A 14,592-nucleotide genomic window follows, 5' to 3' on the forward strand; every position below is an offset into this window, starting at 1 on the left:
GTTTCTGATTTAGGCCCAAAAGCAGAGTGCTCTCAGTGTAGCAGGACCAGTTGAGCCACCTTTTCACAAACCTGGAGAGAGTTACAAAACTTAAGTCTTTTTTTTTTTTTTTTTTTTTTTTTTAGTTTATTTATTTTGAGAGAGAGGGAGAGAGAGAGAGAGAGAGACAGAGAGAGAGAGAGACAGAGAGAGACAGAGAGAGACAATGTCAAGCAGGCTCCGCATTGTCAGTGCAGAGCCCAACATGGGGCTCGAACTCACAAACTGAGATCATGACCTGAGCTGAAATCAAGAGTCAGATTCTTAACCAACTGAGCCACCCAGGCTCCCCTCTTAGTCTTTTTTGACAGTTCTCTTTAGAATGGAAAGGGCAGGGACATAATGCCTCTTAATCCTTAGCTTTGGGCTTTAGTTGAGAAATGTGAAGAGACACCTGAACTCTTACTAAGCACCATTTTTATATACATGTAGGATGAAAACATACATATGTGAAATGTATAGGTTATGTGTATACAGTCACATATGTATGTATAAATATGTGTCACATATGTATATATACATATGTATGTACACATATATGTATGCATACATGTCACATATGTATATATACACACATATTTATGCACTTAATTATTCCCTTTTAAAACATGAATCAGTTCATACTACCCATACCTCACTTTTTTTCCCTTCATTTTCCAATGTATCTTGTAGATCTTTCCATATTAACCCATTTAGATAAAATAAGGCTTATCTTGAGTACTGGAAATCAGTAAGGAGTGACTGGAGACACCTCAGAGCAAACTGAGCAACAGAAAAAGCCTGGGTCTTCACCTCAACTCTTGTTTGCTTAAAAATTAATCTTACCAAACCTTCCAATTAGCAACAGCCATGACAAAACAGCAGTAGCTAACATTTATTGAATATTTTTATGTGATTACCATGAATTATTTTTATTCAATACTCATAACTTCCTATAAGGTATATATTATAGCTATTCCCATTTTATAGACGAGGAGCATGAGGTTAGAGCAGTTTATTTGCCCAAGGTCATAGAGGTAGCAAAGGGGTGGAATCAGTATTTAAACACAAGACTGCGACTCTCAATGTATGTTCTTAATCAGTTTGTCTATTTGTTCATCTACACATTGAATGCCATATTCTCATTGACTTCCCTCCAATTTAAAAAAAAATTTTTTTTAACGTTTATTTATTTTTGAGACAGAGAGAGACAGAGCATGAACGGGGGAGGGTCAGAGAGAGGGAGACACAGAATCTGAAACAGGCTCCAGGCTCTGAGCTGTCAGCACAGAGCCCGACGCGGGGCTCGAACTCACGGACCGTGAGATCATGACCTGAGCCGAAGTCGGACGCTTAACCGACTGAGCCACCCAGGGGCCCCAACTTCCCTCCAATTTTTAACTTAAATATAAATGATTCAACCTGACTACTCATGTAGATTCTTATTTAGGCCTCATCTGTGCTGAAAGATCCTCTAAGCCTCTGTCATCCTGGACTATTAAGCATGTGCCGTACCTACTCTGAAATTTATACTTCTTGCATTAGTACTTTATCCAATACTATTGTTATGCCTTGGTGGAGTGTGCAGTTCACAGATGATTTCAGTTCAAAATGGATGTATTTCTAACTTGTTGAACTGTCTGAGACTCCACCATTAGGGATTCATTCTTAGGAGCACTGACAAAAGTGGAAGTAAGAAGCAGGAGGAGGACCTACAAGTACTTAAAAAAGTAGAGCTATATAGTAAAACAATGAAATTTAAACATAGATTATTCAACCAAATCTCAGAGAAGCAGGAAGATAGTACCTGTGAAACCTCATGAAAAGTTTTAAGAAGACTCATGCATGTATAGAGTGTAAAATTGGAGAAGAAAATTGGAGGGAAGATTTATTCACTTTTTCTCTCAAGAACCAACATCCATAAAATGCCAAATTTGCCTTACCTGTCAAAATTAGACTCTAGCAGTGGTGGGATGAAGCACACTGGCGGCGGGGGCGGGGAGGGGCTGGGATCAGGAGTTCAGGACACCCAGCAGGGCTAAGTGAGGATGCAGGTAGGAACAAACGGCTAGACCAAATGTGGCTTCTCCAGGGATAGACCAAGTTCACATGGCTTCAGAGTCAGGTTCCATTGTGGAACTCAGGCTGTTGGGCACGTTTCTTATGCAGCTTGTAGGTGTGATAAAAGTGCAAGTGTGGCACAAGTGCTGTGGGCACAGAGCCAATGAAAGACCTGGGGTGTCATTCAATCAAATGTGAGGCAGGAGCCAGTTGGCAGAGGTAAGGTGTTACGTATTTTATCTTATTTTATAATACGCGATATTAAGTTAACTATATTTAAAGTTTCTTTCCCTTCTGGCCTCCTTCCTCAAAGGATTAAATTTAGCTTTCAATAAGTGACACATGGAGATAAGACATTAGGGGACAAATAATGCATTTAGGGGACTGGGTTGGGGAATGGATACTAATATAAAAAATACTAGGGACACCTGGGTGGCTCAGTTGGTTGAGTGTTGGCTCAGGTCATGATCCCAGGGTCATGGGATTGAGCCCTGTGTTGGGCTGTGTCGGGCTCCATGCTGAGCATGAAGCCTGCTTGAGATTCTCTCTCTCCGCCCGCCCCCCACTCCTCTCTCCGGCTCATACTCTCTCAATCTCTAAAATTAAAAAAATAAATAAATAAAAATACTAGACATCACTGAGTCACAACTGAGCCCCAAACCAGCTGTTTTTAAGTCCACACTGACTCAACAGTGACTATGAACAAGTCCACATTGACTGAACAGTGACTATGAACTAAGCACTTGTCATGCCTATCTTAATGAGTTTTCCTAGTAACCCGGAAAATAGGTATTATTATTATCCCCATTTAAACGTTGTTGTTGTTTTGTTTTTTTTAATATAATGAGGAAATTCAGCTTCTCACTTGCTTGAAGTTCCACAGCCAGAACATGGCAGAACTGGGATTTAAACACAGTTTTACTTTAGAATTTGGGCCCATGATCATATACATATTATCAACTCTGAAGGTGGCAGGTGTAGAGAAATCAAATCAGCAGGTGACCAGGGTTCAGTGTTAAGACATCTATTATCTGAAAATGCTGGGTAACAAGAGAATAAGGCAGGAAATCCTGGATGGATAGTGTGGTCAGAACAGGAACAAAATCTAAGAGTGTTTCCTACCTGTGTTCGGGGCAAGGATGGCTTCTGTACTGAACATACAAGCAGAAGCTAAATGGCAGTAACTTTGAAAGGAAGAGAAAGAGAATTTAGAATGTCTTACATCATTCTTCCCTTTCTGGGCTGAAGACCTCATGAATATGTGAAGCGAATTAGAATTAGGTTAATTAGAATAAAAGGCAAATTCCTCATAGTACTTATTCCAAACCCACATTATCCGCTGCACAGGGTATTAAGTGATTTTTCTATAATGCCGACATTCCTTTTCTTAAAACAAAACAAAACAAAAAAACCACTTGGTATACAGGAGCCAGAAGAGGGGTTTACAAGCCACATCACAGAGCCCTTGGTGCCCAATGATAGACACCAGACCTCTGACCATGACTGGTAACCTAAGGAGGTGAAAGTTCACACAAATTGAAATTTCATACAAATGTGTTTCCAGCACTACCAGGGAAATCTCTCTCTTAATTCCTAGCTTCTTTTCTTGCTCCTCTGGTGGGGCTTAATGGGATCTGGACTTGGTATACTTCCCTTCTTAATAGCATTGGTCTTAACCTTTTTCCTTTACTGACCATTTCTTGGGGTTGAGTTCAAATGTTCAATAATATTTTTTGAGCACCTAATATGGATCCGGCATTATGGCAGGCACCAAGGATCAAAACAAAAGTAAAAACAAGTTTGAGTCAGCTCTCTTTATGCTTCTGAACACCACAGCAATGCCACTGTTCTTCACAATCAACTGGGGACCTCCAGAAATCTATGCTATGCAATCTCCATTGTCAAAAGTAAAGGCTATGCTGATTATATAGGTGAAAGCAAAAAATAAGATGATGACAAAATTTTTGGAAATAGTGGTAGATCCAGGGTCAGAAGAACCAAGGATGACTGGGGGAGTGAGGAGGCTAGAACTAGCATCAATGTTCTGAAAAGTCTAGTACTGCTACTACTTCTGGAGTGGCTGCAAAGCTGATGATACTGGATTTGGAATGCCACTGCCATTGGTTAGATGAACTCTAAATGGGCACTCCTCTTTACACATTTGCTTCCAATTCTCAGTCCCTCACAGATGCATCCAATTGATGAAGCTGAGGTGATGTGCTCACATTACAGAGTGGGAAAAAGGGATACCTGACATGTCAAGCTTCCATGATGCAAGGTGGGCCCTGCCTTCCACTCAGACTCATCCAATGATGGATTACACCTCCTCCCCAAAAGGGGGTTCATTTATTGAGCAAACAAAAACAACAAATGTTAACCATAAGGTAGACAAAAACTAACAAGGAAGTAGTTATAGGTGATCATGATATGTATTCCAGCCCAGTTTTCCCACTGGTGATAGAATCTGCTTATTTCTCTGCCTTCATCCCTAGGATAATAGTATTAAAGAAGACATATTGGAAATCACTTCCTCAAGGATTCCATTTCTTATGAAATTGCCTCCATATTTGGCCAGAGGGAGCACCCTAAAAGGGAAATGAATTTTTTCCATTTGTCCTACTCTACAGTGTGGAATGGGACAGTTAACACCTAGTACTAATCAGGAACTCTAGTATTAATATTAGTAATTTAAGCAAAAGAACCTAAGGGAAGATAAGGTTATACACACACACACACACACACACACACATCTTTATATACATATATGTATACATACAACTATACATACATATACATATATATTTACATATACTAAGAAAAAACCCAGTTAACCATGAAGTTCAACATCAGGATAATTACTTTTCCTCTTCTTAGTATTTTGTTGTTTCATACATTACAAGTAAATCTCGGAATGTGAGATTGAAATATCTAGGTCAATAAAAAGCACAGTACTCCTGCATTGTTTACCAAAGCAATATACTGTCATAGGTGGAACACCAACATAAGGGATTTATGAAGTTCAAGTTGATTTTTTTTTAATGTTTATTTATTTTGAGGTGGGGGGGGAACAGAGAGAGAGGGAGAGAGAGAGAGAATCCCAATCAGGCTCTGCTCTGTCAGTGCAGACCCTGACACCAGGCTCAAACCCACTAACAGATCATGACTTGAGCCAAAGTTGGATGCTTAACCTCAAGTTGACTTGAGTTGGAGCCACCTCAAGTTGACTTTTAATTGCATGAAGTATAAGGAGATGGACTCCTGACTTTAGGGCATGGGGAATATTATGATGTTAACTCTGAAGGGATTGCTTATCTATCCAGTTTAATGAGTGGGTTCATAAACATTTTAGGGGACAGATATGAAGAAAAGAAAATAGCAAGGTATATTTAATTGGAGAAAAGAAGATGAATAATTTTCCTAGTAGTGAAAATTCTTTTATATGTATATGGACTATTCTAGACTATTATTTCATATCAGAATTACTTTTTCATAGGTGTCACAAGAATGTGAATCTGAGAGATGAAGGCCTTACAATAAATAAGTTCTTTATTCCTGACTTTCTATAACAATCTACATGTCTGGGTCACTGGATTCGCTAATTCTTCCTAGGGCAACAAAGGACAAACCTTCTTTTGGCTCTTCATGATTTTGTTCAGAAGTGAGGATGTGATTTCCTGTCCAGACCAACTACAATCGGAACAATAATTCACCAAAATGTTACTATCACTTGTTATGACATCAGCGTCAAACAAAAGTTGTGTTAAGAAATTGATATGGACAATATCTTGGGTATGAATATGAATCTTGGGTATGAATAGTGACAATTCAATGTTAAGAAGTTTGGCAGGAGCACCTGGGTGGCTCAGTCGGTTAAGCGCTGGACTTCAGCTCAGGTCATGATCTCATGGTTCGCAAGTTTGAGCCTCACGTGGAGCTCTGTGCTGACAGCTCAGAGTCTGCAGCCTGCTTCAGATTCTGTGTCTCCCTCTCCCTCTCTCTCTCTGCCCCTCCCCCGATTGCACTCTGTCTATCTCTCTCAAAAATAAACATTAAAAAAGTAATTTAAAAAAAGAAGTTTGGCCAAGTTTCCCTGTATTTTATATTTCTTATTCTGATAATCAACTCTCTGACTTCAATGAGTTTCTTATACTTTGCGTTCTTTATTTGTACCTCTGGGGTTCTCCAACAGGAGTGCTAAAGTCAAGCCCATTGCATATGCACATTTCAAAAGGAGCAAAAAATAAGTAGGGTGGTTTGGAAGAAACATTGACTTCTAAGAAACACTGGCCTATAAGGGCAACGTGAGTATGAAGTGTGTCTGTCTTTGCTAATGGTCTCAACCTTAGTACTTAGGTCAATAACTAGTGCATGGGTACTTAATAAATATTACCAGAATGAATCAATGACTATGAATGGTAAACAAAACAGTTCTTTACAAGCATGGTCTACATCCGGCTGGAGGCCAGCATGTAAATTTACAAACCCGCTCCATCCAGGCCAATTCCCCAGGAAGCCCTGGCTTTTGGATAGTGAGCAGTAAGAGGTGCCCATCAAGGGCGCCTCAGTGGCTCAGTCGGTTGAACTTCCGACTTGGGCTGAGATCATAATGTCACCCTTTGTGGGTTGAACCCTGACAGCGCACAGCCTTCTACGGTTTCTCTGTCTTCCCCTCTCTCTGTCCCTCCCCCATCTCAAAGAAGAAAAAAAAAGTGCCTGTCCACTCTCTCCAAGGGCGGGCCTCGCACCACCATTCCACAGCCGGCCACCTGCCGGCTTTAGGACCCGGCGCAGCACGGAATGAAACGTGGGAGGCGGGACTAAGAGAGGCCGTCGCACACACATGACGAAAGCAGCTGGCGTCAGTAGAGGTGAGGAAGCCGGGATTAGAGGAGAAAGCTGTTTCTCGCTAGCCTTGGTTCTCACGCGCCATGGCGGCCCCCGTCCAGCAGCCTCCTCAGTCGAGCGGTGGAAAGCGCAAAGGGAAAGCTCAGTATGTGCAGGCCAAGCGGGCGCGGCGCTGCGACGGCGGTGGGCCACGGCAGCTGGAACCCGGGCTACAGGGCATTCTCATTACCTGCAACATGAACGAGCGCAAGTGCGTGGAGGAGGCCTACAGTCTGCTCAACGAATACGGCGACGACATGTACGGGCCGGAAAAGGTACGAGCCCCAGAGAGGGTAAGCGGGCCTGTGAGAAAAGAAAGGAATGCAGGAAGGCCGGCTGTCTTCTACGCGTGCGCGAGTTTTGTGGCCTGGTCTGTGTTCCCGCCTTCTCGCGGAGTCTGAGTTGTAGATCGCTGCCGGGTCGCGTGCTTGAAAAGCTTGCCCATTTGAGGGGTTTTATCCATTATTAATCACAGGGGCTCCTGTTTATAGATTGCTTCTGAGATCCACGTGTTGTGTTTCTGAAGCCCCCAAAGAAACGTTTATTTCTTACGGTAGACTTGTGAAGTAATATTCACGAGGATACTGGAGCTCAAGTAGGTTAAGTAAACGGTCCAAATTCACAGGGGAAACTTCATTGGTCGTCATAGTTTTTATATATCTTACCACCATCTTTACGCCGTGGTTGTAATAATTGTCCTAAGCATTGTGTCTGAAATAGTGGGTTTAGTACTAGTGCTAGTTATTTCTCAAATGCACGTGTAAATACATTTTAAAAAGCAAACATTTTTGTACCAATTCCATCTAAGATCTAATTGTCTCAACACAGTTTGGAAATCTTTATATTATTGGCATAAGATCTGGACTAATACAGAAACACCTCAATTAATTAAAAGGGGGAGGATAGATAATACAGAGGGGATTTGGATTCAAGTACTGTTATTTACTAGATCTGCGGCATGGGTATATTATTTAATTCTGCTGAGCTAGATAAAAAAGAATAAATGATAGTATATTTAATGTTGGCTGACAAGTTGCTTATGTATATAAATACATCCTGATAAATAATAAAGGTTCCATAAATGGGTATAATTATTACTGGTGCCTGACTGGGAAACTCCATTGGTGGGGCAGAGAACTAGGCAACAAGTTAGTGTCCTGTCTCCACTGGTGTCTTGAGCAAATTCTCAAACTATTTTTGTTCCCTCTTCCTTAGTAGAATAGAAATAAGGGTTTTTAATGCCATAACAGGTTGGTCTAATCTCACCAAAAGGAGACTGTCTCATTAGGTACAAAGATATCTAGTGATGGGATTTAAGGTTTACCTTGAAGTAATTCATTTGGTGAGCACATTTCCCTGTGTCCCAGAGTGTCAAGATGTTTTTGAAAGCATTTTCAAATTATATGTACCCCAGTCTGAAGGAACTTCCTTTTTCCTGTACATTTTGTAGGGAGTGATGTGTCAGTTTCTTAATAAAAAGCTTTATTGTCAGTATTGATCCATCTGCCACTGGAGGTTTCACATAAATATATAGTTATAGCTTTTAACATGAGCTGTTTTGGCATTTTTGCTCATTAATTTTATGCAGTTTACAGACAAAGATCAGCAGCCCTCTGGAAGTGAGGGAGAAGATGATGATGTGGAGGCTGCCTTGAAGAAAGAAGTTGGTGACATTAAAGCATCTACGGAGATGAAGCTAAGAAGATTTCAATCAGTGGAGAGTGGAGCAAATAACGTAGTCTTCATCAGGACACTTGGGATAGGTGTGTCTAATAAGCCTTAAGATTATTGAGCCTATAATATCTAGACATCACCTTGTCTTAGTGAACACTGCCTAAAAAGTGGCTTCATGGTCACGGCTCAGTTAATAATTTGATCTTCTTCACACTGTTTTAGCACTAAGGATATGGAAAGGTAGAATGGTGTGGTGAACGTAACATTGGCTTAAGAGTGGAAACCTGGCTTTGCCACTTTCTTTGCGTGTAACTTTAGGTGAAACAAGAGTACATGTTCTGTCTAAAAGAAGCAGCTGCTATTCAGCTCCAGCCAATTTGGAATGACTTTAGCCATCTGGAATGTAGTCCTAATAGGGCCAGGTCTTTTGATTTTTGAAAAGAAGGTGGAAATCTGGAGAAGTTTGTAGATTTTTTAATGTAGTTAACTAATTTAAAAGTATTGAAAACACTGAGTAGCCCCAAATAGACTTGTATGTCGTCAGGATGTGGCCTAAGGATCATATGATGATTTTGTGTAATTCATGGTCTTGGGGCTCCTCTGAGTTCTGAGATCGGGATTTTTGTACAAATTTGATCAATGGATGAGTTGAATGTGTGGTTTTTAGGTTTATTTATATTTGGAGAGAGTGAGTAGGGAAGGGGCAGAGAGAGATGGAAAGAGAGAATCCTAAGCAGGCTCCATGCTCAACTCAGAGCCCCAGACAGGGCTCGATCCCATGAGAGTGAGATCATGCCCTGAGTTGAAATCAAGAGTCAGATGCTTCACCTGCTGAGCCACCCAGACACCCCTGAATTAAATCTTGTAAAGTGACTTGCAGATTTTGTTTTGTTTATTATTGTAAAAAAAAAAAAAAAACACTGCTGTTTAATAACAATATGTTGGTAGTTGCTCTTGTTATAGGAAAACAATATGGTCTTGTTTGGACAAGTCAGACATCACAAAAATGTTAACTCCAGTGTCTTCATGAACCGTTGTTTTTAGTGAAAGCAGTAGTAATGCTGAAGAGTTAACATATTAGATATAGTAGTAATCATAGGCAGTGAAGAAAGTTGGAAAAACTGTTTGATTAGACTTATTAATGTTCATCATGATAATTTCTTCTACTATACTGTTGATGTAGGTTGCTGACAATGAAAATTCATTTTGGACAGTTTGAAGAGGTTTTAAAATGTCTGAGAGCTTATATTCTTGTTCTTTTTTTGCCGATTTTTTTCTTTTCTTTCAGAACCTGAGAAATTGGTACATCATATTCTTCAGGATATGTATAAAACCAAGAAGAAGAAGACTCGGGTTATTCTACGAATGTTACCTATTTCGGGCACATGCAAGGCTTTCTTAGAAGACATGAAAAAATATGCAGAAACATTTTTGGAACCCTGGTTTAAAGCTCCAAACAAAGGGACATTTCAGATTGTATATAAATCTCGAAATAACAGCCACATGAATAGAGAAGAAGTTATCAAAGAATTGGCAGGTATGTTTCTTTTAGTGATTTTACGTTCGTATGTAATAGTAAATACTTGTTTTTAGGAATTTTTTTTTAAGATTTAAGGCTTATATTTTTGGATATAAAGCAAGTATATTAAAATGTCCTTAAAATAAGGGCGCATGGTTGGCTCAGCTGGTAGAGCATGTGACTCTTGATCTCAGGGTTGTGAGCTCGAGCCCCACATTGGGGACAGAGATTACTTAAAAAAAAAAAAAAAGTCCTTAAAATAATATCAGACCTAACAGACTTGGATATGAGACTTTCTGGTAGTTAGATATTAAATCTTCCAAATCAAGATTGAATTTTCTTTGGAAAAAAAATTACTCTGATTAAATATTTCAGGATTTTATTTGTATTTATTTATTGAAAGAGTTCACAGAGTTTGACTGAGGTCCATGTAGAAGCATAGACTAGTATGTATATTGCTTTTAACAAGTCCCAAATGGAAAGATGAAAGATTGTGTTTGTATCTGTCAAGCTTCATGGTACCATTCTCCCTCTAAGCGTTTCCCTATTCTTTTTGTTACAGGAATAGTAGGCAGCCTCAACTCGGAAAATAAAGTGGATCTTACCAATCCACAGTACACAGTGGTAGTAGAAATCATTAAAGCTGTCTGTTGCCTGAGTGTTGTGACAGATTACATGTTGTTCAGAAAGTATAATCTCCAGGAGGTGGTTAAGAGTGCTAAGGACCCATCACAGCTTAACCCAAAGCAGCCAGCACAAGCAGGAAATGGGAAAGAAGCTAAATTGGAATCTGGTGACAAATCAAATCAAAATGACCCAGCAGAAGGAAAAAATAACCAGCAAGTGGTATCAGAAAATAATGAGGAGCTGGGGCAGACAAAACCAAGATCTGAGACACAGGTGGCGAGTGAGGGAGGAGCTAATCCTGAACTTGAAAGTCAAGTCACAGAAGGATCTGAGCCAAATGAAAATGACCTCTCATAGAGAAAAAAAAAAATCATTTGATGTTTCAGGTAGGTTTCTCTGGTGGCATTTGGTGAGATGTTGGTAGGATTCTGTATAAAATTGTGACTGAAAATACAAGTTTTGAACTTTGTATGTTGCATAATGCTGTACTCAAAATAGTGAACAGTGATTGAGCAGCTCCATTAACAGTTATGTTGGAGATCTTTTCAGCCCCATGTGCCAGGGTGCAGTTTGGCTTATGTGAATTTTGCTTAGCTGGGAGAAACTGTGGATAATTGGTGAGCACTTGCATGGAGGGGAGGGTGACAGGAGGATAATGTTGGGCTCTCCCTCATGATTACTTTCCCCAGCCTCCCTTTCTGCACTGCCATCTAACTTACTGGAGTAAACAAACTCTGTAAGAGACACTCCTAGGAAAAGTATCATTCTAAGGAAGGAATTTTTACATGTTGCAACTCATCTGTCCCCTGTCACTTTGTTGTAAACATTGCAAAAACATGGGTCTTCTAGGTGAGAAGTGAATTGTTTTTTGTGAAGTTTTTGTATTTTTTTGTGATTCTTAGAGTTACTTTGTAACTCTTAGTTATTATGGCAGATTTTATATTTTATTAACATTTGTTAAACAAATCTGATGTTCCAGTGCTGCAATTTTTGAGGTCATGGTGTAAGATAGAAGAGGACCATTCTAGGCATAGAAATACAGACATTTCTGTTGAGGTTAGTGATGAAGAATTAATTAGTCTTCTGTGATACTTTGGTATGCCAGTGCAACAAGGGACACAGATTCTTTCTTTACAGTGAAAGCTACTTTTCAGTGATCTTATGGATTTACAATCCAAGCTGTTGTCTTCCATTGTACATTGTGGAATGCAACTTACAAACCTAGCATTTGCTCTAGCAATTGTAACTATAAATGATAGCCATTTGATAAGTAAAGATGTTGATTATTTTAAATGGCATCTGGAATATCAAAACAGTAAACTTTGTTTAAAAAAGTCATATTCAGGGGCACCTGACTGGCTCAGTTCGTAGAGCATGTGACCCTTGATCTCGGGGTTGTAGGTTTGAGCCCCCTGTTGGGTGTAGAGATTGCTTAAAAAAAAATCTTAAAAAAACAAAAAATCACATTCAGTAAAAGGTTTAAAAAGCAAAATTTTAGTAGCAGCATTACATTAGAAAAATTTAATAATATAATAATACCAAGGTAATAATACCAATATAACATTAAAATGTGAGGGCAAGAAGCAGTATAAGAAATTGAAAAGCCTTCACTTTCAGTTTAATAAATTGATTTATGTCTCCTGATACTAAAGAGGTTTGGGTAATTAACTGAAAAGCAGCCGCTTCTCTGTCTGGGTTGATGAGTCAACAGATTCCATGAATATTTGTCCTACTATAGCCTTGGTAAGGTTGGTGAATGATGACGAAATTCAAGAAAGCTTGTTCTGCTGCGAGGAGCCTCTCAAAACAAAGGCAATATAAATTTAATGGGTCTTTATAACTGAAGACTGAAGGTCTGTCATCTCTACTCCTGGTGCTCATCCTTGGCTCCATGACCAGTTTTGCCTCATTCTGGTAAAAGGAAATGCTGACATTCATGTTATAGCACACTGCTTTCTTCCCAGAGAGGTGCTGATATAAAACGCTTGGAGTTGAAATGAAGAAAGTTCTGGATAATGCTGCAGAAATGGTTAACTTTATTAAAGACCCATTTATGCAGGAATGTTTAAAAATAAATAAAGCTCAAATCTGAACAAAGAGCACATAAATCTACATACAGAAATCCAGTGGCTTGTCAGAAGAGTTCTCAACAGGATATTTGAGTTGAAAGGTCAGTTGCCAGAGTACTTACAAGAAAATACTAGGCCAGATTTTGCAGAGTGCTTTGGAGATGAAGGATGGCTAAGACACTAGTCTATTTAGCAGACTTTTTTTTTCTTTTTTTTTAAATCACATGAACAAACAAGTTCCTGCAAGGTCCTGGAGAAAATGTATTTTCTTAAAAGTGATAAGATTCTTGGATTGATAGGAACTGACTCGTTGGAACAGTCACATCGCCAAAGGAACTCTTGAAATGTTTCCACACCCACTTGGGCATGAGAGTGAAGAAAAGATAGCAATGAGTCTGAGGCCTTAACTAAAACTCTCTGTGAGGAACTGCAAAACCAAATAGCCTTTCCCCTCCTTTTCTCAACACCTGTTTATGACTAGGTGGGAAATCCCTTCTCTGAATCTCAGCCTGAGGTTTTGTCCAGGAGAAGAGAAAGAACTCTGAGTCATCGTCTGATAGTTCAGGATTTCTGTGAAGTAAGAGTATCCTTAGTGCTGACACTCACATGCCATGAAACTTAATTTGAAAGTTTTTTCAAGGTTTCCCCCAGGGTAAAACTACTGAAAAAACTGGAAGAGACTCACCAAAGAGGGCTGCATAAGAAGTCCAGGTTGAAAATAAATATTAAGAGGCTGTGAAATTCACTTTTAGATGGGTTTATTTTTAAGTTTTAAAAAGTTCCTAAGTATTATAAATGTTGAGTCTTCCTGCACCAACGTCTATGTCTGTTTAATGGCCAGGGAATGTGGTAATGTATTTTTATCCTCCTAAACTAGTGGTCCTGCTTGGTAAACCAGACTAGAAGGATTAGGGAGGGGAAAAGACTATAGACTGGACCTTGGTAATGCAGATGAGGCTGCAAGTCCTTCTAGATCTTTAGATATTTAGAGTGTTAACTCTTAGTAGGTTGAGATCATTTTAAAAGGATGATCAGAGCATTTTAACTGTCACGGAGGATAGGATTTTGGTGCCTTCATCAGACTTGCTCCAAGACAAAGACACTTTTATTTTGATAGTGCAAGACTTTGGGACTCTGGGAATAAAATTGGCCATATGCTTACAGAACATCCAAGTTTGTGGAACTGGGTTCCTTTTACTTTGTGAAAGCTGCTACTCTACAGAAAGATTTTGATTTAGTAGTTTGTTTTTAATCCTCTTGTATTTATTTTTATTTGGTAAGACCTGCGACAAAAGCTATTCTTTCCAGCTGTAAAGCACTGTGTTCTGTTGGAATCTGATTTCATTCATTGATGCATTTTCAGGTTTCATAACTTTATTGTCACTGACTTTTGAGCATGTTGTTTTATAAGTGACAAGATTCCAGGGTGGATATTGAGTGTTGTTTTTTTTTTTTCCATTTAATTTTTGTTTTTGTTTTTGTTTTTAAGTTATGTCGGCTAAAAAAAACTCCAGTGTTGTGGTTTAGTAAATTTGTTTTGCTTTGTGGAGGATAGGGTGTTATACTTGGTATTTTGAGACATGTTTGTTTAAGGTTAAACATGATTTCTAAATGTTCTTTTTATTTGTATTTTGCTTTTGTTATGGCCAGATTTAGCTTGTTTTTCATAGTTTCTGATATTTTCAGAAAAATCAAAATAAATTTGTTCCCTAAAGATTGGTGTTCTGTGCTTTTTCTTTC

The 14,592-nt window shown here is 39.1% G+C and overlaps 1 protein-coding gene and 1 long non-coding RNA gene across 2 annotated transcripts in view; both read left to right on the plus strand.

The window, feature by feature from the left end:
* LOC122234612 overlaps positions 1–5,993 on the plus strand; it is a 42,496-nt gene extending 36,503 nt beyond the window's left edge. Inside the window, exon 5 of the long non-coding RNA XR_006212456.1 lies at positions 5,573–5,993. This is a non-coding gene — a long non-coding RNA (uncharacterized LOC122234612). The remainder of the gene's footprint in view (positions 1–5,572) is intronic.
* A 659-nt stretch (positions 5,994–6,652) lies between these two features.
* THUMPD1 (THUMP domain containing 1) overlaps positions 6,653–14,592 on the plus strand; it is an 89,456-nt gene continuing 81,516 nt past the window's right edge. Inside the window, exons 1-4 of the mRNA XM_042971358.1 lie at positions 6,653–7,238; positions 8,552–8,726; positions 9,926–10,174; positions 10,719–11,169. Coding sequence (XP_042827292.1) covers positions 7,008–7,238; positions 8,552–8,726; positions 9,926–10,174; positions 10,719–11,140 — 1,077 coding nt within the window. The 5' untranslated portion in view covers positions 6,653–7,007 and the 3' untranslated portion in view covers positions 11,141–11,169. The remainder of the gene's footprint in view (positions 7,239–8,551; positions 8,727–9,925; positions 10,175–10,718; positions 11,170–14,592) is intronic.

Source organism: Panthera tigris, chromosome E3 (assembly GCF_018350195.1).
Source record: "Panthera tigris isolate Pti1 chromosome E3, P.tigris_Pti1_mat1.1, whole genome shotgun sequence".
In the NCBI taxonomy this organism is placed as follows: domain Eukaryota; kingdom Metazoa; phylum Chordata; class Mammalia; order Carnivora; family Felidae; genus Panthera; species Panthera tigris.